Here is a 24,151-nt window from a genome sequence, read left to right on the forward strand (position 1 = left end):
TTACGAGGCGCGCCATAGTGGAGGACTATGGAAATTTCGACCACCTGGAGTTCTTTAACGTGCACCTAAATCTAAGTGCACGGGTGCTTTCGCCCTAATCTAAATACGGGCGCCGTGCCCGGGATTCGATCCCGCGACCTCGTGCTCAGCAGCCAAATACCATTGCCACCGAGCAACCACGGCGGGTAAAGAAAGCTTTGCCTAACTTTTCACCAAAATGCAAAAATTCATGAAATAAGGGGCTAACAGTACCAGTAAATGCAGACAACCGAGTTGAGCTATCCGCCTCCAGCGGAAATTATCAGCGTTTTCGCATATTTCCGGTTTGTACAGTCACTTCCCAGCTAAAAATACGCGCACGTGTGGAAGCAATTCGTGTGCAATAAAAGGGAGGGCAGGGAGGGGGGAAGGGGGGGGGGGGAGTACTTTCGTTGTGTAAAGGCAACGGTGGCACGCGAGACCGCCACACTACAGCTGCTGCCTCTGAAGTTCACTCAAGCCTCGTGCCATCAGGTAAGCAGATACACTTTCGGTTGAGCGCGACCGTTCACGTGCATTAGGTGCACTTTCGAAAATCTGTCTTTCTGACTGAACCTGACGTGCCAGTTAGACGGGAATTGAGATGTTTCCATTATTTATTTAGAGGCTATTCTCATGTTATGGTGCTCTTCAGACACTGTAACGAGAGCATGATGTGCCGTGCGGAATTTATTTGTTTCGTGAAATCTAGCCTGAAGGTACTGTCATTGTGCATGCTTTCGAACTTTTTTTTTTGTTTCAACGTCGCGCTCAAGCGTGACATTGAGTTTTCCACAATTTTCTTCCCCACATTTATTTTCAAGCAGTTTTTGTCACCGATAGTGCCCTAACCAAAATATTGGAGGACGCCTAACTCTTTCCGTACCGCGCCCATCGGGCATCGTTATAACTGTGGTTTGAAACGCCGGTTTAGAGACGTTCCGCGCCGCTCTGCGCTATCGGACCTGAAGGCGGGGGGATATTCTTTTGTTTCCTGAGCAGTTCGCTTTCTTCCCTTAGGCGGGGATTTTTGAACGCACTCCGAAGTTTTCACGATTGTCAAAGCAGAAAGCAAAAATGGCCGCCCGCTATCTATGACTTGAAACGCCACTTTTGAGACTTTATGCGCCGTTCACGGACATTCTGCTCCGTCTGACGTGAAGGAGGAGAACAATATTTTTGTTTTCTAAGCAGATCACCTTTTTCCCACCCTGCGTTAATTTTTGAACGCACTCCGAAGTTTGGCGATCGTCAAAGCAGAAAGCAAAAATGGCCGCCTCCAGGAGCGGCGCGCGCGCTTCGAAAGATCATCTTGCAATTCCGCTTTGTTTGTGGCTTACTGTATCCATGGATCGAGCAGCAGCGAGTCTGAGGATGCTACCTTTTCGTTGGACTTCGACTGTGAGACCCACAGCGACGCAAGCCAGCCCGGAACATCGACGGTCGCAGCCTGGCACAACAAACTGTAATGCTTCCACTTAAATTTTTGTAGTGGAATACCTGCTAAATGAAAAAGTTAGATTTTTTCGGAGATAGTGCCAATTAGACGGCAGTACATTTTGTATATTTCGTAATTTTTGTTACATATTTTTCTTAGTCTATACAAGCGTGCCTTTACAAGCTCTGTTCAATTTTATCGCACAATCTAAATTTTGGCAATTGATATCTTTTTTATGACATACATCTCGTGAATAAAAATCTTATGCGTGAAAATACATTAATTCTGCCTTCTGTTTAAGTACTACATAAAATATCGAGTGCAGTAGTTCCTTCAGAAAAAAAGAAAGATCTGGCGTAACCTGCAAAAAACACCAATTTTCTCCATAGTAGGGAAAGAGACTTCGCATTTAGAGTGGAACGCGATAGCATTCAGATCCCTGACTGCTTCTTCCACTTCCCTACAACTGCAGCTTATGCAACCGTAATGTTAATTGGGAAATGCTGGTGGCGAACACTGTGCACGAAGGCAAGCTTTCTGGTAGAAACGCGGCCACTTGCCTGGGCCGATCACGGAGGTAGTGCACAGCCACGCCAATAAAAAGATTACATCTTTTTCAGATTTATCTTATTGTTTCGCACTTTTAGCATTTAAGTATGAGAAGATTTAACATAAAAGACTTTCGCTGTTGGCGCTTTCTTTCATGACGTTTGTTTGTGGGCTGCCGTTTTCAAAATTCTGAGGAATAACTTTGTCACGAAACTAGGACAAGATATGATCAACTTGAGTGATAGAATGGTATGGAAATATAACCCGCGTATACCACATGCCATATAGCAAGGCGTGGCATATACATATACCTAAATATATACGGAAATTTTCACTCACGGACAACTCCACCGACACCGGTGCTGATGCCAACACCGAAACCAGCCTTTCTGCGAGACGGGGACATTAACCTATCGCGTTGAATAGACATCAAATAGAGTGGTGGGAAGCACATGGTTCCAAACTTTACATCTGATTCATCAGCAAGATATATTCTAATATTGTAATGAAACTAAGCGTATATCTTACTCCTCATCTCTGAAAAAAGTCAGCCTATTTCGTCACTTTAGCTGCTTGCCGGTACTTTTGCCTGGAAGGATATTTTCTAAGGACCATTGATATGCAAATTCATTCCAGATACTTGTTTTACAGTGTATGGAAACAGGATTGCTTGAGAGCATGCATGAAATTATTGGTTTAAAAGAGAATAGGTTGGTTAAAAACAGCCAAGCATACAAAACAAAAGTTGGGGACGCAGATGTTACGAAAAATTGCAGTTTCATTTACCCGAAGCAGCGAGAGACAACGGCACTTTAGATCGTCACGCAAACATGGAGCTAGAACGCAAGAAGCTCATTGTTAATTCTGCGAAGTGCGAAAGAGTGAAAGGTTGAAGCAGTAGGCACAACAATTATAATCTATTCATAATACACAATCTAGCCACAAATTACACGCAACAGTGCATTTGCACTACGTTCCCTTTAAACGTGGCTCACAATGCGTGCGTACGTTGTGTGATCGGCCACAATAGTTTACGGGACACTAGATTTGTGAAAAAGCTGGACTCCAGAAAAACTTGGGCACACAACGTCTAAGTCTCAATCTGTAGTAGTTTGCGCGACCTACACAGTGGCCTATTATATTAGAAGCGCTATGCCTCAACTAAGCATAAATTATAATTTGTCATGGAACCCATGCCCAGTAAACCTTTGTTGTGTGACAAACTGTACATGTAAAGTGTGATTAGCAGTACGGTCGAATGGGTTTTACTTTTCAAGCGAAGCTTGCATTGGATCATAAGTGGCGTTGTCGAGGTCACACAAGCACATAAAAAAACTCAGTTGCTCCCAGAGCCGAGTAGCTGCGGGAAAGGGCGGTTTGATCAGTTGCCAGCTGCGCCGGCGCCGGAGCGTGAATCATCGGCAAGGATTCAAGCTGCATAGGCGCGCGCTCACGCAACGCGTGGAACCAATAAGAGCCATTTCGCTTTAGCCGGGGAGGCAAAGGGCAGGAAAGTGTGTCGCGCACGCTGCGCCGGCTTTGTCTCCGTTTAGTTCAGTCTCGGAAAACGGATGGGACGGCCACGGGTTGTGCGCTGCCCTGAGGAATGAGCAGCGTTCGACGGGTGACGGCGACAATTCGCTCGTGAAAGGGCTTGCTATCGGCGCGCCGATCCAGCTGTTAGAGCCCCGCAAGCACAGGCAATCCGACAGCAACAAGAAGATCCCGAACTGAGGGAGTGGGAAGCCGAAGCAATCCGGCACCTGTGGGTTACTTAACTGTGACGCAGGTCAGGTTCACGCAGAACAAGCTTCGCTTACCCCAATTTTCCGGTGGGAGAAGGTTTTTTTTTTCTTTTTTCTGGGGTAGGTTGTACTCTTTTATATTGAAGTTGCATAAAAAGCTTCAAAAGAGGAAGTAGTACTACTTCTTTACGCTTGTACACTGGTTTAGCCTGCATTAAGTGTAGACAAACACATCCTGATCCGTTTTACCACGCTACCAGGGTGCTATTCCGGACACAATTAAATGCCACCATGTCGGCGTTTTGAGCCAATCAGAGAGGCCGTAGCAGCCCTGTGAGCCAATCAGCACTGACAAGATAGCGAGTTCGGTAGTATGGTGGAATTTGACTGTATCCACATTAGCACCTCTGCCTTGCGTGAAACATTATTCGGTAATTTGGACTATCACCCGACGTTCTCAAACGACGGTGCATTTAGAACGTGTGTTCTTCTAATTTGAACATAACTGGAAGTTGCGCGATAGGCACAGTAGCTGTCGTACATTAACATACACCTCCCCTATCGCAAGCGTGTATAAGCGCTGTCTGTTGCATGTAGGTCCATATGCGCAGTGAGCCCTAAGAGACACATGCAATGAGCTGCACATACAATTTTTGCGAAGTATAAACATTCTCAAATGAAACTCCCCAGTCGCAGCTCGCAATTCCTGCCTGAAGCCAAGTTAACCCTTCCACTACTCTTTTATTGTGTTACGCCTGCGCGATGTCGAATTCCTATCCCTGCTTAGCGAGACCGACGGCGACTTCGCTTTGGTCTCAAGCAAGTGCATATGCAAAAGAGCATATGCATATGCAACTTCAACAGAAATGGAGACATTATCGGCGAAGAGGGGTGGGCGTCGGCAATGGTAGAACCACTTCCTTTCGCTTCACACGTTCACATTTTTGACATCGAAGCTGTATATGGCTACGGTTCCATGCATTTTTCGTGTTTGTGCGTCAACATTATAATATGAGCGTGGGCCGATTCCGGAGATAGTGCAAGACCGGGCTGACCCGCGGAGGAGGTCAAGCAGGCTCCAAGCACTTCGCCCCCAATAATAACGATAATAATAATAATAATAAATGAAATAAATAAATGAAGATGCATTGTTTCAAGTCGATGGTTATATTGGTATCGTTTGTGAGCAGCACATGCACTCACGAGCAGGAGGCGTTGCAGTATACTTAAAGGACAAAATGTATGTACAACTGTATGTATAAATGTATGCCACCGACTCCGGGGATGTCTGTGCCGTGCAAACGAAAGACGGAATTGTGAGATCCATTGCGTATATATCTCCAGGCACATCCAAGTGTGATATCGAGAAGTTCATGACCATGCAGTTTGCATACGTTGGGTCATCCCAACTTCACAGAGTGGAATGAAATCGCGAAGGCCTACCGCTTGGCTCGCAGGACTCTTCCACCCCCGCACCCGAGACTGAGTCGAGCGGAGGCGGTAGTACTGAGACAGCTCCAGACCGGATCGCTACCGAGCCCGAAACTGATGAATCGCATGTACCCCGAGACATATCCGACAGATATGTGCAGAGTCTGCCGGAGGGAGACCGCAGACTACACGCACATCTTGTGGGACTGCATTAAATATCCAGAAGACGCTACATCAAGAACACTCCCACCGCGGCTCGAGGCAGCCGCGAAGAGCTACGAACGAGACGATCAGCTCTGGGCCGTCCAGCAGGTCCTCGAGGCGCTCGAAAGGCACGGACCCAGCGAGCCGGCAACGGCGAGCGGAGACCCGCGCCGAGTAACGGCAACTTCGAGGATGACGTAGGCCCTCGTCGGGGCGCGCGAGCGCCCAACTGCAGGCATAATTAAAGTTTCTCCAATCCAATCCAATGGCTCCTCAGTAGTAGCAGTAGTAGCAGTAGTAGCAGTAGTAGCAGTAGTAGCAGTAGTAGTAGTAGTAGTAGTAGTAGTAGGAGTAGGAGTAGTAATAGTAGTAGTAGTATAAGACTTTTATTGAGCCCAAAATTAGAGGCCGAGCATATCGACCACCCGGGCTGCCAGTCGACACTGTTTTTCTTCCTCTTCAGCGACAAGCCAGTCGAGCCAGTTGGGGATGAAAAGGGAACGGGGAGGATAGAAATGTGATTGCTGAGCAGCCGGACAGTAGAAGAGGCAATGGGATGCGTTAGGAAGGTCTGATCGATAGCGATAGAGAAAGAGGCGGAAAGGGGTAATATGTGCATTAATTTGAATGCGCCGCAGAAGGCGAGCTTCCGGCACAGTGAGTGATGGATGAAGGGGAGGGTAGAGGCGCTTGTCGAGACGGAGCTGGAGATAAGCTTCATCGATGGTGCGGCGCAGGGAGAGCCTTCCACAGTCCTCCGAAGGCCTGGGCCAGGGGATCAATGGGGTGCGGTTAAAAGCGTCACGGGCGAGTTGATGGGCCAGCTCATAGCCGTCAATCCCCGAATGCTCAGGGACCCAGCGGAGGAAAACGGTGGAAGGTTGCAGTGCAGAGACCGCTCGTTCGAACTCCTGTTGGAGTGAATGGGGTAACGTGTGGTTCTGTATGAGGCCGATGGCTGCTTGGGAATCGGAGTATATCGTAACTGAATTGTTTGGTACCGTCAAAAGATTTGCGCGCACTGTAAGTGTTCTCTGATAGCACGACTACACGACACCGACAGCGTTCAAAGCTTACTCTCGTATGTTTTCTACTGTGCGAGGCACATCACTGCGTGGCGCATCATAAATATATTAACGAGAAAGGCTGAATATTACGTAGTAGCAGCTGTTTGTACGTGAACGTCCTGCAGAAGCAAGAGTAGCCAGCCAGACCCTCTTCTGGTTAAGATGCCTGCTTTCTCCCCTTTTTTGTTTCCTCTCTTCCTACAGGATAAACTTTGTTGCATTAATTATCTTAATCTGACTGTAATCATCATTGAACTCAATTTTATTATCGGGCAGCCTTGCAACCCTATTTGCCAGTGTATGGATACTAAATCCCCATTGTCACGCTCCCATCTGGATATGCGTGTTTGCTTTCTTTACCTATATACCATAAGTTGTTGTGAAAGACGTAGTGCACTTGCTTTTACTGCGTTCATTCGTCGTTGAACTAAGCACGCCATACTCTGTCGCGAATCCTCAAAAGGTGGGGCCTACTCATGGGCAGGTAGGCAAGCAAGCAAGCAAGCAAGCAAGCAAGGCAAAGCAAGGCAAAGCAAGGCAAAGCAAGGCAAAACAAGGCAAAGCAAAGCAGAGCAAGCAAGAAAGCAAACGTGGACAGCACTTAACGTGCATTGCTGATTCCTGGGGATTTATGAAGAGAGAAGCTCAATTTCACCACACGAGTGGTAACGGAAACAAAAAATCGGCAGCACGTTACATTCCTGTAACACGTGAAGGCGAAAGCCTGCTCCACACGTGGTAATGCATCAAGTTATCCGATCGGAGGGGTCAGATTTCTTGCAAGACATAACGAACTGGAGTGTGAAGTAAACGTATTGCGCTGTATGTCGATCTCCTCAACGGCACATGTGAGCACCTAATGCACTATCTGAAGAATCTTTCGTTCCTTCTTTCTGCCTTTTTTCTTTTATTCATTCATTTTTTCTTTCTTTCGTTGTTCTCTCTCTCTGTGTTCTTTCTTTATTTGTTTCTTTAGTGTCTTCATTCATATTTAGCCGTTGCATCTTTGCATGCTTACGGGGGTATGAGCCATTTCAGATTATATTTTTGTCCAGATAGGAGCGATTGCTGATGATGATATTTTTTGTACCACTCGTGTACTTTCTTTTTTTGTATCCCTGGAACAGACGCCGCTTTTTTCGTGTTTGACCCATTGCAACGAGCCACTTAAGGCTTTGGTCTTAATAAGTATATGGTCCAATAAAGACACGTGAAATCGAATCACGTCAAGCCAAATTATGAGGTTTAACGTCCCAGAACAACAAAAAGGGTATGAGGGACGCCGTAGCGAAAGCTTCCAGATTGTATTTGAGTACCTTAGTTTCCTCGACGCGCACCTAAATTTATGTGCACGAGCGGTTTTTTTTTTCTTTTTGATTTATTTCGCCCCTCCGCATAGAAATGCGGTCTCCGCGGCAGGGAGTCGAACCCAAGGTATATCGTGCTACGGGGGAGTAAATGTGTAAACAAGATTTGCAAGGACACTGCTTGCAGTTATGCAAACTCCTGATTGGAATCTGCACGTCTGCAGCTGTCTTTAGTCAGAGCTAGAGAGGCGGGGCAGACGGATAACCATCCATTGTTGTCTAGAGGAACGTGAGCTGGTGGCCGCAGTTCAGGACTCCACTTTCTGCATATGGCGGATATGACATGCGCTACCATGCAGATATTCTTGGTCCTGGAGTGTGGTGGCCGCAGTCAGCCACCCAAGGAGATGATATATGGGAGTGGAGGAGGTGGAAGGTGAAATGTATCCTTAAGACATATATATGATGGGCGTTTTTGTGGTCTCGGCAGTGAACGCACGGGAGGGCAAGATGGTCACGCAAGTCGAAAGTATGTCGCAGTCTCAGAAGTGCTTGACGATGGAAGTGGAAAAGCTGAGTTGCGAGATATCACCGTTTTTGGCGGCACATTCACTTAGAAGACAATAATTTTTATTAGAAGTCGGCTGGGCAGCTGGCCGACCCACGGGAAAAGCGGGCTGATTGCTACGGCAGCGAAAAAGAGAGCGAGCGAGCGAGCGAGCGAGAGAGAGAGAGAGAGAGACGTTATTTTGATGGCGCGCGGATAGGGTTGGATCCCCGTGGTGGGTGCTGACTTCAGTCCAGAGCGCCAGCAGCAGTGGCGCCACTTTCGGCTGTGGCGCCACTGCCACTGGATTAGCTTTTGCTGATCCTCCAATGCCGAGCTGGTCAGCACCATCTCCTACTGCTCGTTCGTTGCGTTTCGCTGGGGAAAGTCGGTTATTAGTGGTTCTTTGGGCCTGCATACTCCTCATCTCCTCATCTCCATACTCCTTATTTCCACTCTCTACTGTCCTTGCTGTTGCGGGTGAGCATGGAGACAAGCGCGGCAGCTCCTGCACTGCATTTGTGGGGGGCCAAGCCTAGTAACAGCGACCAGAGGGCATTGTGCACATGCGATTCGGCGTAAATGTTGACACGAGCTTCTCTGGTCGTGTTTTCTTTTTGCCACACTCCTGTCATGTACTAACGCGATAGCGTTAAGAGCGCCGCGTCGCAGAAAATCCGGGGTCTACGCTGCGGGCGTCGTTTGGCGAATAATCATTCTAAACCACAACCGCGCAGGCCCTCCACGTGACATATACCTTGACCTACATTCTTTATTAAGGTATTCCTCGGATTTTGAGAATGACAGCTCATCAATAAATGTCATGAGAGAAAACACTGTCAGCGCATGTCTTTTATGTTTTTGTGACATGGCCACGTCTCAACCACGTCCCGATGAGGCCGGCGTTAGCGGCGTGCAAGACCACAGCAGCAGCGGAAAGTCGGAGAAAGAGGCAGAGAAAGCTTCGTTTTCAAATAAATAAAAACGTAGTTACCTTTGCTGGCCTTAGCGTCGACAATGATGCTTTGGCGCAGGTGACAAAAATGTTGATATTCTTTTCTGTGCCATGACGGCACAAATGAACCACCAAAACACTTCGTAGCATCGGACCTACCTGCGTGCTTTGTCAACTTGTCTCATAGAGTGTTGATTTGGCTTGACTCGTAGTGTCCTGCGATGTACGACTTCGGAAAACGCAATGCACCTTTGGCGTCAAATGTTTATAAGAACATTAAACCCACAAAGTTCCGAAATTGAAAATATAAAGCACGACCTTGGTAATATCAGTGCTCCTTTCGCACCAAAAGTTTATAAGAACTTTATACCAATAAAGTTGCGGAATTTAAAATCATGCGCTCAGGAGATTCCGCGGTCTCCGCGAGATGCCGCGATGAGCCCGCTCGCCATCAAAACGGCCTTGAAACTTTGTGCTCGGAAGGGGCTCCTTGCGTTTTGCGACTCCAGGCGCATGGACGTTGCCGCGAAATCCATCCCGAGTTCGCAATGTTCACGCTGAAATGTCTTTCCAAGCGTGAAAGGGACATTCTAGACAAAATCCAGAATGATTTCCGGCGCCGGTGGTTGTTTTGGTCGGCGGTGCATGACAGCACGAAAGAAATTCGGGGGGGGGGGGAGGGCTGAAGCCCCATAAGCACTCCCCCCCGCCCTGGCTACGCCCCTGGTGGTATCGTATAAGCTCGCTCTGTACAGAGATGACAAAGAGGTTGGTAAAGGGTGGGGTACATCACGTTGAGGAGCGTAAACGAGTACACAAAACGGGAATTTTTGGGGGCATGTGTGGACGTTTGTGCACAAGGGGCACATGTATAAGAAGAAAGTTCGGGAAAGGAGCGAGATAGCTGCCAAATGCACGCATGCCGGTGCAGGGGCGCATGTTTGGGTAGCTTGTACCCAAACGGTTCCCAATATAACCGGTCGGACGTTATACGTCAGAGCACCTCAGAGCGCGCCAGAACGTTTTGGACCAAGTGCGAGCACTCGGACATGACAAACAAGTCCAATAGGAATCTCCTGACTAGAGTGCGGGAGGGCTATATAAAACCACCTGCTGAATATGGTGAGACACACAGAGAGACGACGCACTTGCACTACACTACAGGTAGAGTCTTTTTCTGTCTGTGTCTGCGCCACAGTTTATCATTACACTGAACTAAGAATCACAAAGATTCATAAATTATGCCGTATCTCGTTGACACCGCAATCAACATATCGGGCCTTGATCGAAGAGTGACCGGTGTACAATGATAAGGCTTCCAGTCGAGTGTAAACGCACGCCAGATTTTTATTTTCTCTCTGCCTCCTTCTCTCCAAATATAAAGCCCCTTTCCATCAAAGAACTGCGAGTGCAGGGGTGATCGCTCGTTCCTGCTTGTGAATTTCTCCGTCTATCGTAGCATCTGATAGCAGGACATGTGTACGTACCTCACTCGCTCCATTTTAACCTTATTTCTACTTAGGTGACATTACACTCTCGTGCAGGACAACGCCGGCAGGGACCGGCAGTCACATACGGGTACTGCCAGTCAACGTCTCGACAGTAAAAAAATAAAAAAAGACAAAAGTTAAGTTACATTTTACAGGGCATCGCCGCAGCAGGTAATTAGTTTCGACCCCTGCTGAGCCTATCTTCTTTGTTTTCGTTTTCCTCTGCGGCTGTCACACGCAAAACATCAAGGATTCAAGTGTACCAAGCAGTAACTCGCAGACCCACATGTGTACACATTGGGACTGGAAGCCTTGACGTTTGCATCGAGATGCAACTGTCCAGCGTGCTCCTGCTTCTTTGCTCAAGTTCCCTGCTCAATGTCGGAGTGCGGAGCGACGATGAGTAAGTAATTTTTTTTTATTGAGCGTTCGTTCGAAGTGTCATGCAGTACCAATAGTAGCGGTTGTTCCATAATGTTTCAAAACAGCGCAAAAGACGTACACCAGACATCATAATTGAGGATGGGACACACACGGCGATGAACTTACAACTGCGTTTATTAGAAAAACACGCTGGGTTTTTGAAGTCTTACATCCAGCGTGCGCGCATGCTCACAATCTCTCGTTTTTCATTCATCTCTCAATCTCTGTAAACCTTGCCTTCGCGCCTTTTAGAAAACCGGAATTTTATCTGGGCAACTTCTCTCCCTTTCCCATCTCCTCCTTATCTGTCTGAAAGCTGCTTCGAAACCTTTCGTCATTGGAACTTTTGCTTTAATAACACATGACAAAGCAAACAGCGAGAAAAAGAAACGCATTTTAAAGAAGTACACGTGGCTGATCTGATTTAGCACGACACTGCATTTTATTTGCATCCCACATATGCAGTGCATAGGTTAACGACGCGGCTTCATTGCACCGTGGTTGCGCGTGTCAGAACGACAACACTGCACGTTTCTCCATGAAATGATAATTTAATAAAGTGAGACACAGGCTGGAGAAGCTCACAGGCAATGTAAACCTTACCAGAAGCATGAATTGCTCGTTTGACAAATAGCGAAAAAGAAAGAAAAGTGCATTCTAAATGCTTCGAAAATATTTCGCTACATTACACCAACGGGAAACTCGTCTACAAAACAATTATTATGTAATTACGCAATTATTCAGCTCTGTTCAACGTCGTAAACGCGCGTTAAATTATTCGGACGCAGTTTCCGGTTTTGTGCCATGGCGCCTCGTTAATGTCGCGACCATGATGACTTCTTGTTGCCTGTGCACCATCTTATGAACTCATGTTACTCTGTATAAGGTGTCCCAGCTAACGTTAGACAAGCTGTTCCACAACAACGACAACGACAACAACAATAACAAAACGATTAAAAAACATGGCGCCAAATGCGACTTTAAAGCCTGCGGTGTTCTGACGACCGGACACCGTAAGTTCTATATTTGCATATTGCACCATGTTTTTCTATCGTTTCTTTCATTGAACAGCTTCGCTAACGTTAGCTGGGACATGCGGTATATTTTCGCACGTGCGGAACTCTGTTGCAAGCAGCGTCTCTGTCGTCTTGTCACTAGAAAGCCAGAGACGAACAAAATGAAGTCATGTAGGTTTTCTTTCTATTTCTATTATCGACTGTAGCTAGTGTCAAAGGCGTGAAACATTATGCCGGGAAAATCAAAATGAACAGACTCTGGTTTGCCCTTATTACAATCTTCACCTTGCCAAAATGCTACACGTGGAGCTTCCTAACCTCAGATTATGCTTAAAAAGTAATGCAGAGAGGTAGAATGTGAAAAGGACAAATGCGGAGAAGAGGAATGTGTTGAGGAGCAATGCGGAGATGGGGAATGTGGAGATGGCGAATATGGACAGAAGTGCAGACGTGTAGAATTCGGAGAGGGGAATTCGGAGAGGGGAATGCAGAGAGAAGGAACGCGGAGGTGGCAAATGTGGAGCGAAGGTAATGCGGATATAAGTATTGTGAAGTTCAGAAATGTGGAGATGGGGGAATGTGGAGAGCAGTTGTGCTTGCCTGTGAGTGGTGGAAAGGAGGCGTGGTACTGAGGATGCGATGTTGTGGAGGGGAGACAGGTGTCCACCACACTGCTGTGTATATAGTGGACACCTGTACTCGGTCGACGGCATTTACTCATGGTCGGTCGCGCGTTTCAGCATGGTCCTGCACTGCCGTAAACGACAGGAACGAGACAAAGATGACTCCCAAACGCTTTAAGGCTGCACACGTTGGAACGATGGCCCGTTGACCCATGAAGAGTAACGCAGCACGAGATGCTGCATTAGGAAAAAGACGAGAAGCGAAGCGTCGCTTACATACAAAATGATCTTTGATGGTTTGTGCAGGTGTTCTTTTCGTACATTAAAACTGGCTCGGTTTATCTGCATCTACGCCTTTCATTTATTTCTTTACTCTATTCTTGCTTTTAGGGCCAACGCCAGAGTTAAGAAATTTATTTGCGAAGAAAAGCTCTTCTCACAAACATCGTCATTCATGGCACTGAAAAAAATTACACGATGAGCCACTGTTGTGCATATGAACACGTGGGAGCAGTATGTTTGAAGATGATATGACGTGCTCAGATTCGCTGAACTTGTAGATAAAATAATTTTTTTGTGTGTGTGTGATGTTACAGAGACCAGATGGTGGAGGAGGTCACGACGGACAATGAGGCCAGTGGCAGCAATGATGACCTGGATGGCACAGCAAATACTGGTAGACACCGATGTCACGGTTGTTGCAAATAGAAGTCTGCTCAGAAAAGACACGCTACATTTATTTAACGCCTGCTGCATCGCCTTTCATTAAAGCACGCTGTTTAGCAATTTAGCTAGTTTTGTTTATTTATGAAAACATTTGACGGCTTCACTTTGATGCGTACGGTAGACCCCGTTAAGACGAATTAACGGATTGTCAATATTTTTTTTACATTGTGAGAAGTTCGTCTTAAGAGCAGTGGCTCACAATATTTCAGATCTACTATTTCTGGTGCTCCTAAACGTTCGCGGCTTACAAGAAAAGGTGAAAGAGCAATAAAGTCAAAAGGCAGATTTAAGAAATGACATTTATTGAAGTTACGTGATGGAAAGCGTCGCTTTGTGCACTCATACTCAAGCAATCGAGCAGTTGCTGCTTGACGTTGATATGTAAAACTATGTGCTGTTACACAATATGACATTTCACCGATAACTTTATCGAAAATTCTTAAGTGCCCTTGAACCAGAAGGGGAGGCAAGGGAGTAAATTTTTGGTAAGAACATAAATTAACCATTAAATTCTGGACTTTCACGAGCCAGAGCCGCAACCGTATTATGAGGCACGCCGCAGTGAGAGACTCCGGATTGACTTGGGCCATCTGGGGTTCTTTAACGGGCACCGAATGTGCGGCACACGGGTGCTTTTCCTTTTTTTTCTTTTTTCCCCTTTTTTTTTCATTTAGCCCCCATCGAAATGCGGCCGCCGCGACTAGGAATTGATCTGGTGCACAGCAGCGCAACGCCAAATCAGGACACCATGGCAGGTCAACCGCATAAAGCAGACGATTATAGAGTAAATAACTTGTGGTTTTTTATTAAAACGTAGAAGTACAATGATGTGAAACTGAACGAAAAAAATAACTTGCCACCGATCGGAACCCGACTCACACCTTCCGCATTAGGTGTGCGATGCTCCACAAATTGAGCTATGGTGACGGCTGTTCTCCGTTCACTTTCTTGTGTATTTCTGCCTATGTACGGTTAACTTACGTCAATTTTACATTTATTCTCTCGATTTACATTTAATCAAGATCGTCTAAGGCGAGAATTTTCATCAATTAAGAACTCAGATTCTCTGAACAAAGCAATGGCAAACTAACATGATTTCCATAGTGTAGAGGAACTGAAAATATTATAGCGCTAAAATTAAACCTTAAAATTTGAAAGCTTGCATGTGGCAAGAGCCACTGGATGGTGAGGGCTACATTAAAATGGCATAAAGCCGACGAAATTAAATACCTGTTTTATGCTGCTTCTAGCGGTATGCAGCGTTCAGCATCTAACCTTGTTTCCTGTTCGATAGAAGCAAACATTAAAAACAATCTATTGCGTTTATTAGAAAAAGGACACATCGCAAAAAAGACAACGACACGAGAGAGTGACATGCACGCAGCGCTGTGTGCGTGTCGCTCTCTCCTGTTCTCGTCTTTTTTGCGCTGTGTCCTTTTTCCAATGAAACACCAACAAGCCCAAGCTTCCACACTATGCGTTTATTGATCGTACTATGTAACTTTTTCTAGCATTAAATTTGATCAAGCTATGAACACTTCTGGTTTGTGACAATATTAATTAAAGTTATAATTTCGACAAACCTGAAGTAATGTGATCGAGCGTAAAGACGACAAGCAAAAAAAAAAGAAAGCTGGAACCCAGGAGTTCGCATTTCTCCTTGCAATAGTAATGTCAGTGACTCCAGCAAATTTTGTCGAAGCTCAACGCAATGTCAAAACGACAAGAAGTAATTATCATTGCCAGTGCGATGTGTATATGCATCAAATTTGTCTGTCCTTGGTGCATTTTTGTAAGGATATAGGGGTGGGTGAGAAGAGGGAAGAGCTTTCCTTAGACAAATGTATTTGTGGGACAAAAACAGACAATGCGATAGATGACATTTTGTTTACTTTCTGAGTAAGCTGTCCCGAGTCATGTGACACACATGACTCGGAACAAAAGTCTTGTTGGTACTACTGCTCATTGATAGCCTACACTTACGCGGATTTCCAGTGGAGCATTGGTATCGTACCAAGGTATCGCACCTTGTCAGATTTTGCAGCACAGACATCAGGTTGCTGTGGAATATCAGGTCGCACTGAAGGCCGAGCCGCATGAGAATGAACCTTATTCAGACAATACAAGATAACGCGTCGCAGTAAATGACCCTTCTAGAGGACAAATATTAGAAAACAGGTAAGAGAACAAAGATCTGAGTGGAGGCTTTAAGCTGGTGAATGTCCTATAGCTTCCAGGTATTTGATTTACAAGTTATTGCCAGCGGTGTTTATTAGTGACTGTGGTCATGGTGACTCCGAGTACAACGTAAGTTTGTTACTGTTTGTTATTAAGATCGATACAAACATAGCTAGTGGGAATTATGACACTAAATACTGTCCGCATACACCACCATTGTAACAGTTACGTCAGCTTAGAAATGATATGAAATACATTAATTTTGCCTAGACTTTATCCTTCAGCTTTTAAATGACTTTGTGGATTCTCACATTAACACCACTAAAACATATTTGTAATCGAAACGTTGATGTATCGTTATACACATTCTCGTTTAACCTCTAACTTAGACACTTCCATGGTTTTCAGGACTTCACGAACAAGGGCTTTGTCCAGAATAAGAAAAGAATAATCAGCGCGCACGATAAATATTGCTTACTAAACATTATCCAGAATTAGGCACGCTAGGGTGAAGCTGTCGCAGTGTACATACGTGCTCGTAATTACGCAATGAAACAACTGGAAACGTTAAACACTGCAGCGCTTTCAGGAAACGTTGCAACGTTAGCACACAATGCAACTGCATCACAAAGAACAATACGAGCAGCTGGAAAAAATTCTCTCCACAGAACCACGCAAAACTGCGCAGAAATCTATGTACCATATTACTCATGATTGCTAAATGATGCAGCGTGGGATTCTCCCTTGGTGACGTGCATATAAAACTCTATGGTGTGAAGGAGCACTTCTTGAAAAACAGGTATGGTAGCGGAGCTATCAACTCAAGAAAACACGAGAAATACAAAAGTCGTGGTCCTGTTTTTCGGAGGGCCAATGTGCTTTGTCCATTTATTTGCAGGAGAGCCCCTGTACTTGACACCTCTCATCGATGCTGGTAAACTGAACCAGGCCAGGTCATCAAGCAAGGTCGGCCCCATCGGGGCTGATCACGAGGTGCCCAGTTATGCGGGCTACATCACCGTCAATCCACAGTACAATAGCAATCTATTCTTCTGGTTCGTTCCTTCACTGGTGAGTCGAAGTAAATTTATTGTGGCAATAAGGTTTTTTTTTTAGGCGGGGCTACAAAATAGTAATTTGTACCATAAGTTTCTCCACCTGAGCATTTACCTTCGGGACACGAAGACCAGTCACGCCATTTTCGCCCATTCATTCTCATGCAGAGATTCGAGCAGGAGGCGCGAGACGCTCTTAGCACTATTCGCTCTCCCTCCATCAAGGCACCCCCCCCTCCGGAAAATATAAACGAAAAAGAAAAAAGAATACGAGAAGGAGATGACGAAGCCATCGCTTGCATTTGTATTCTAGTTTTTATTTTGTCCACGTTCTTTCCCTTTTGCTCTGTTTCTACAAATATTACATTCCCACCCCGAGCCCAGCACTCTCTTGATTCATCGAGGTACATTAGTTGTGAGCACGGATGAAAAAATACTCCTCTTAATGTGTCGTTCGGAAACTTCTTCGTATTCACACTAAGCTCTAGCAGGACATAAGATGGCCAGAAAAAAAGAATAATTTATTTAGATAAGTGCAGGGAGATTGGCCCGAGCGTTTATGATTTAATCTGCTGTTTGTACTCAAGAAAGGGGAAAAGGCCTTGAAGGAGGGATAGACGGGGATGACGAGAGAGTTTAGGATGCCAGGATGTTGTTAGTGAACACAGCAGCATTACATTCTTAACCGTATGGTAGCACAGCGGAGGCCGCACGAAGCTTGGTGAAAGCTCTCAAAGCAGATACTTTCCCAAAAGTGTATTCACAACGAGTTACGCCACTCGAGAGAGAGAGGCCCCGCGGGTACACTACGCGATGAAAAAAAAGAAAAAGAAAAAAGAAATGAAAAAAGAAAATGAGCATTTAATTTTTGCTGAAGTGTGCATTACTCCCTAAGAACACTGGGATGCCCGCTAGGCTTAAACTTCGTGGAGCACCGAGACTGGCGCGAACTGTTGGGTCCACCGGCTTGATCTCGCATTGAAGCTGCAGATTTCTCGCACTTCTCCCGCCATGATGGAACTTTACTGTGCCGCCTCTTGTTAGGGATGGCTTTTACGAAAGCTTACGCATTTATTGAAATTAGTACATTGGAGTCGTGCCACTGTGAAGAGGTGTTACACGCGTTGTGTATTTTGTTGTGTTTAAGACATCGAACGCGACGTTCATCGGAGTGTGTTAAACCGATTAGACAGCAGGCTATTTTCAGAAACAAAGATTCTTGAACAATGGCCCCAGGCGTCACAGGCTTACAAAGTGACACGGGCATTGCTGCGCTTCATGAAATCGATTGGCCTCACTGACCGACTGTAGGCGTGAAGTGATAGACAACCGCACATGTTCACATCGATAGTACCTTCTTCCTTCCCTCTCATTTTTTTCTTTTCATGCCTTAAATTCTTTCTCGGCTGAGGGGTAGCAAGCAGGACGCGGACCAAGTTCACCTCCCTACCTTTCCTTCCTTTCTTTTCCTCCTCCTATTCCCCCTACTCCTCTTCCTCCTGCTCCACGTTATGCGCGATGACTCAGCCTTCCTCTTTTATCGTGTGTATAATTATCAGAAGGACCCAGATCTCTCAGTGTTAAAGAAGCATACCAATGTCATCTACTGTTAGTATACAGAAATATACCTGCAGACTACAGAGATTTTTTTGGCTATGAACTAATTTAATGCAACCGCGTCATCCTTCTTCCCTGAAGATAAAATGACAAATGGTCGGTGCCTTGTGGTACTTTCATACACAATGGTGGTCCAAGTTGTCAACAAAAATTATTCGCACAACGTCATGAAAGCATATTTATTTTTCCCTTTCTAAGTGTTTCGACATTCTGATGTGAACTCTGCGGTCAGTGTAATAAGTTGCTATAAGTTCGGTGAAACAGTCATGCTTTGCGATTCCGTCTTTAGTAAGAAGGACAACGTACAGACACCCACTTGCCCAATGTGTCGGCAGCGCGGTATTCCAAAATAAACTTCACATGCAAAGTTTACTCCCACCATGTTTGTAAATGAGTGCCCTCTTCTGAATCAGTGTTTAGATCGCCGGCGTTGAGGCTGTTTTCTTAACGTGCGAATGCATTTAGAATAGCGTGCTGTGGTCTATGGGCGTCTTTGGTGATGCACACACTGACCTGCGACCACCAAACAGCATTGGAGAGTCTTTTTGGAGGCTCCGTCGGGGATTACTATCTCAAAGGTTTACTCCTTTTCCAATGAAATCGTTGTCCGCTGCATGGCATTTGCGGTACGTCTGCATCCTGTCAGTAGTTCCTGCGTTCAAGAGTGCTCGCGTTTCCGCCTCTGTTAGTCATTTTCAAGGCGCAGATAGAATATAATATGATGGTTCTTTGTGTAATGGCACAAATTCACTGTGAAGGATAAACTAAGAACAGGGTCGTAATATGAGCGCTCGATTTGTAGGGGATTATCCGCCTCGGAGGCCGTACCTTCTATACCGTGGATGGCACGAGCGAAATAATGTATTGCTATTGACTACATTTGCGTGCAAAAAAAAAATAATAATCGTCTTCTTCCACAACTGAAGTCCAGATATCTCGTATTACCTGTCCCTAGAGTGCTCCGCACTTAAAGCGGATTGGTCAGTACCCCTGCACGACCCGAACCTAATACGTTCGCCTTCAATTTCGTAACGACGAAAGAAAATGGAGAGCAGGCGAAAAGCAGACGCGTAAGAGATAAGTGTTCCGCCCTTTAACAACCCCTGTCAAAATGACGTTCGTAATCAGCACATGTTCTTATATATATGTTCTTATATGTTATTACATATAATTGTATATTATTATATGTTATTATATATGTTGTTATATGCTCTGATATCCGTCCTCAGAGGGATCCGCAGAATGACCCGGTGATACTGTGGATGCAAGGAGGGCCCGGTACGTCCTCGCTTCTGGGCTTCTTCAATGAGCACGGTCCTTACTACGTGTCGGAGGAGGACGGCAGCGAGGCGGCGTTTCGCGAGCTCACCTGGGCGCAGCGCTACTCGATGCTTTACGTGGACCAACCCGTGGGAACGGGTTTCAGCTACACCGAGAACGACGCTGGCTACGCCCGTAACCAGACCGATGTTGGCCGCGACATGTTAGAGTTCTTGCAGCAGTTCTTCACGCTGTTCGGCGAGCTGGCCAAAAACGAATTCTACATTGCGGGAGAATCCTACGCCGGTAAGCCCTGTTTCTAATAGCGTAACATTCTCTTCCGTTGTTCGCGTCACTGATTTTCGATGTGATCTTGTGTACGTATACTCCCTTTCTTTCTGTATCCCTATTTTCCTATCTCTGCATATCCTCCTCATCTCTCTCCCCAGCATAATGCAGCAAACCAGATTTTCTCTTCTGGTTAACCTCCCTGTATTTCTCCTTTCATCTCTCTCTCCTTGCTTTTCAATTTGCTTTATTGTAACAGACTGAACTTTCTAAATTTTTTGCCTTGGTCTACAAGATTTAGTGTTTGCCGCATTTTCGCTGCAATTTTCGTGATTCATCCTCTGTTCTTTTCTCCCTTCGTTGCTTCTTTTCTCGCATCCTCTTTATTACCAGGTCTCTGAAGAGCAGGCCTACGAGTAGAACCTTCGATAACCTTCAAGTGGAAGTTGCGAGCATGTTTCTACATTGCTCATTTCTTTTTTTTTTCAATTGTATCCAATTTGGTGCCTTCATGGGTATTATGTATAACAGTACCACTGCGTTTTCACGATAGTTGCAGTAGATGGCACAGCTGTTAGGTTTTCATTCATCTCTTTCGTTCTCTCCATCACAGGTTTTTGGTTCATTGAGCCTACAGCATTCCATAAAATCAATTCATCTTTACTAGATATTGCTAACGAATATTCACAAAAGTAAGCGAAGCCATTCAACAAACCAGTAGTTGCCAAGAGTCAACGTTGCTGCCTTTTACGCGTCATTAGGCCAACGGTTAGATTTGTACAATTTTTAGCTGGAATGGTTAATTAGTTTCACGAAGACGTTCTTTTTTTTGCCCTTTCACAATATTGATTTACGAAACACTTCAATTATTTGAATCCAAGTCATCACCATCGCTGCGAAATAGCTTCTAACGCAGTATACTCATATGTGGCTGCCATGCTTTGAAGGTTTGATCCTCGTTGATGAATTGTTGTCGGGCCGAAACAACTCGCACAGGCCCACCATTACACCAGATTCGCATACTTTAGATGGACCCATTCTGTCAAGCAGCGTGACGAGCGGGATATCTGGCGATACTACTGGCATGTTCCTTGACCGCCTTCAAATACTGAACGTACATAAGTGTTATATGCGTGTTCGTTGACTAACGCCCGCGCTCCACACTGTTGCTGTTACCGTACTAGCTGCTTTTTTGTAATGCTAGCTGAAAATTCGTCTGAATAAGCGTCTGGATTGTCGCACCCTTGTGCTGTGTGGTTACCGGCGTCGAGCACCCCCCGTGAAAATACCTTGTAGCCAGTTTGAATGAAGGAGGAAAAAGAAATCACCGCAACACACATTAACCGAGCGTGAGCCTTCTTATAAAGTAGTTACCAATAGTTATCCTAAGTGTTGTTCTCTTTATTATAACACATTTTCATTGACCTTATCTTTATTAGGTTGGTTTTTGCTATTGTCTTTTGACCAAACGCCCTAGTGTTGTGTGCAAAAACCAAATATCTCCCGTTAAGCGTGTGCTGACAGCACGGACTGTATCTTATACTACGAATACTTGTTTCTAATTACAAGTTTATCCTTGCCTATTTAATATGCTGCCAATTATATTTAAGGGCGAGTTACTACGATCAAGTCGATGTAGAGCTACAAGAATAGAGAACTGAGCGAGTCGGATAGTCGGATAACGGTCTTCGTTTAACAGCGCAAATAACGGATCTTGAGTTTGAAAAAAGTGATTTTGTTGCCCTATCTTGTCCGTGTCGGTTCTTTTCTCTGCTATAGGATGGCTGTACAGCCAAGCGAGGCATGCTGGCTTCAAGGCGCAGAGGGTCCGTCAATTTGTAACTTAAGATTCAGATGGCAAGATGTATGCGTTTGACTACATCGACGGTCGAGAAAGGTACTGAGGTCCTAACGTATGTTCTTACATGTTCCGATTCCCATGCTACTCGTTGCTTTTGCAACGGTTACTACTTTGCTGTTTCATAAAGTACGATCATACGTACCCCACACTCCTCACCATACTTCATTTTTTTCTTCTTTTTTTCTGACATGCAGGGAAGTACGTGCCGACTGTGGGCGCCACGCTACACGAGAACGCAGACTCAATGCGGGTCAAGATTAATTTCCGTGGCATCGCCTACGGCAACGGTCTGACGGACCCTGTAAATATGGTGGACTTTGGCACTTTCATCTACGGGATTGGCCTCATCGACCGTGGTGCCGCCGACCACATGATGCGAGTCGCCAAGGAAGCGGTCGATCTCCTCCGCGCAGGTCGAACTGTCGAGAGCGGTTATTTAATGGACAGTCTTTTCTTCGGTCTGATCACGGAGAACAGTTTCTTCAAGAACGTCACCGGCTTTGAATACTACTACAACTACCTGATCGATAAGGAGCCCGAAGACAGCAAGACTTACAAGGCATTCGTCCAGAAGCCCGAGATCCGGCGAGCCCTCCACGTGGGTCGGCAGGGATTCAGCATGAGCCGCGATCTCGTGACCGTCCACTTCATCCGCGACATCATGCGCTCGGCCGTGCCGCAGTTCACCCAAGTTCTGGAGAGCGGCTACAAGGTGCTGGTGTACAGCGGCCACTTGGACATCTGCGTGCCCACCACGCACACGGAGAAATTCCTCGCCAACGTGGCCTGGTCGCACGCGGATCGATGGTCTCACGAACCCCGCCACATTTGGCGGAGTACCGACGGCCAGCGTCTGTACGGCTACAAGAAGACCGTCGAGAACCTCAACTTCGTCGTGGTGCGCAACGGCGGACACGTTCTGCCTTATGACCAGCCCGAGGCTATGTTCGAACTCATCACAGCCTTCGTCGATAACGAGCCGCCTTTCTCCGCATAGGCTAGCTCTTCTGGGTAGACGACACACTTGTCCGACTTGCGATTTGTTCGGCGATGCGTGGTGGCAGAATTCGCGTAAGAGAAAGATGTAAGAAGATTATATCAGAAAACAAATTAGCATGGAGCGCTTTGATTTTTAGTGAACGTGTAACCACCAGTATTTCTGCCAGTCCTTATGCGTGAATGGTGCCACAACGCAGTAGGATCGTACTATGATAATATAAACTGGCATGCAATGAAAATCTACTAAACGTTGCCATGGTATGTCATTTGCGACTAGGTATAGCTGTTTCTGCTCAAGAATAAGTTTGTACTTTATCAGGCGTAGAGATTCGCAGCGAACTCTTTCAGTTAGAATTGGGGAAGCTTTATGTATAGAAAAAATGCACGTTTTGCGTGAAAAGTGCTTCACTGCTGCATTCATAGACCCTTAAGCCTCTTCATTGTGTTTTTGGTATCACTTCTAGTAAAAACACCATCCAGATTATGGAATGCAGCGTCGATTGCGATGGTGCGAACGTAGATTTGAGTTACAAATGGTTGAAAATTACTAGATCAAATTAATAGAATTTGATCTGACTGCTGTCTGACTCAACGATAAGAGATGTAATTTCACGGAAGTCCTTATGTACTGCTTTTTTTTCCACTGACGACTGTATTTCCAGGGGGACGGACTAAAACTGAAGTAGATTGTCCTGCTACTAGCACGGCTTCCTAGTTTGCTGATAACGGAAATGATATGAATGTATGAAAAAGAAATAAAAAAAGGAGGCAGAAGTCGAACAAATAAGAAAGAGTCAGGGATTGTGCTCCTGCGTAGGAAGCAACGTCTGATGATGACTACCACTCAATTTCCTCGCTTGAGTGATAAATGAAAAAAAAAGAATAGGTAGTAATATCACGCACATATTATACTCAGTAAACAACGATTATGGGCACTCGCAAGTAAGCAGTGATGTAATAGGTAAGTGTCACAGCTGAGACACTCAATATTCGGCAGCGTGTGTTCTCAGCTTAAGGTAGCAGCGAGTATCAAGTACTCGCTGATGAACAGGTGCTTAGAATCGATGTCTCTAGCTGTTCCTCGTTACTTTAACGTCGTCTTGAGAAGACCTTCATAATCGGCTCGACAAAGAGGCAATAGACAAGGAATAATATTTATTAGAGACATAAGATTACATCAATCAGTGTTTTCAGGACACCTCTGCCAGTAAATTGAGGTTGAAGGCGGTCTCTCGCCGGACGGAGAGGAAGAAGAAGAAGCGGAGCAGTGCGGACGTTCGTCGCATGGGCTTCGTAGATTCCTACCCTCACGGACTATCTCGACCCACCGGGCCGCCAACTTTTGGGTTGGATC

The 24,151-nt window shown here is 45.7% G+C and overlaps 1 protein-coding gene across 2 annotated transcripts; it reads left to right on the forward strand.

The window, feature by feature from the left end:
- Positions 1 to 414: 414 nt before the first annotated feature.
- LOC139059217 (venom serine carboxypeptidase-like) lies at positions 415 to 23,913 on the forward strand. 2 transcript variants are annotated; one of them, XM_070537333.1, is made up of 7 exons: positions 415 to 513; positions 1,379 to 1,483; positions 10,806 to 11,154; positions 13,410 to 13,489; positions 16,616 to 16,788; positions 19,619 to 19,955; positions 21,993 to 23,912. In XM_070537333.1, the coding sequence occupies exons 3-7, from the start codon at positions 11,081 to 11,083 to the stop codon at positions 22,793 to 22,795; spliced, it is 1,467 nt and encodes a 488-aa protein (XP_070393434.1). In that variant the 5' UTR covers positions 415 to 513; positions 1,379 to 1,483; positions 10,806 to 11,080; the 3' UTR covers positions 22,796 to 23,912. The 2 variants fall into 2 exon arrangements, with proteins under 2 accessions (XP_070393434.1, XP_070393435.1); XM_070537334.1 differs by lacking the exons at positions 415 to 513; positions 1,379 to 1,483; positions 10,806 to 11,154 and adding an exon at positions 12,990 to 13,109 and having other exon boundaries at positions 21,993 to 23,913.
- The last annotated feature ends 238 nt before the right edge of the window (positions 23,914 to 24,151 follow it).

This window comes from Dermacentor albipictus, chromosome 4 (genome assembly GCF_038994185.2).
Source record: "Dermacentor albipictus isolate Rhodes 1998 colony chromosome 4, USDA_Dalb.pri_finalv2, whole genome shotgun sequence".
Classification (NCBI taxonomy): domain Eukaryota; kingdom Metazoa; phylum Arthropoda; class Arachnida; order Ixodida; family Ixodidae; genus Dermacentor; species Dermacentor albipictus.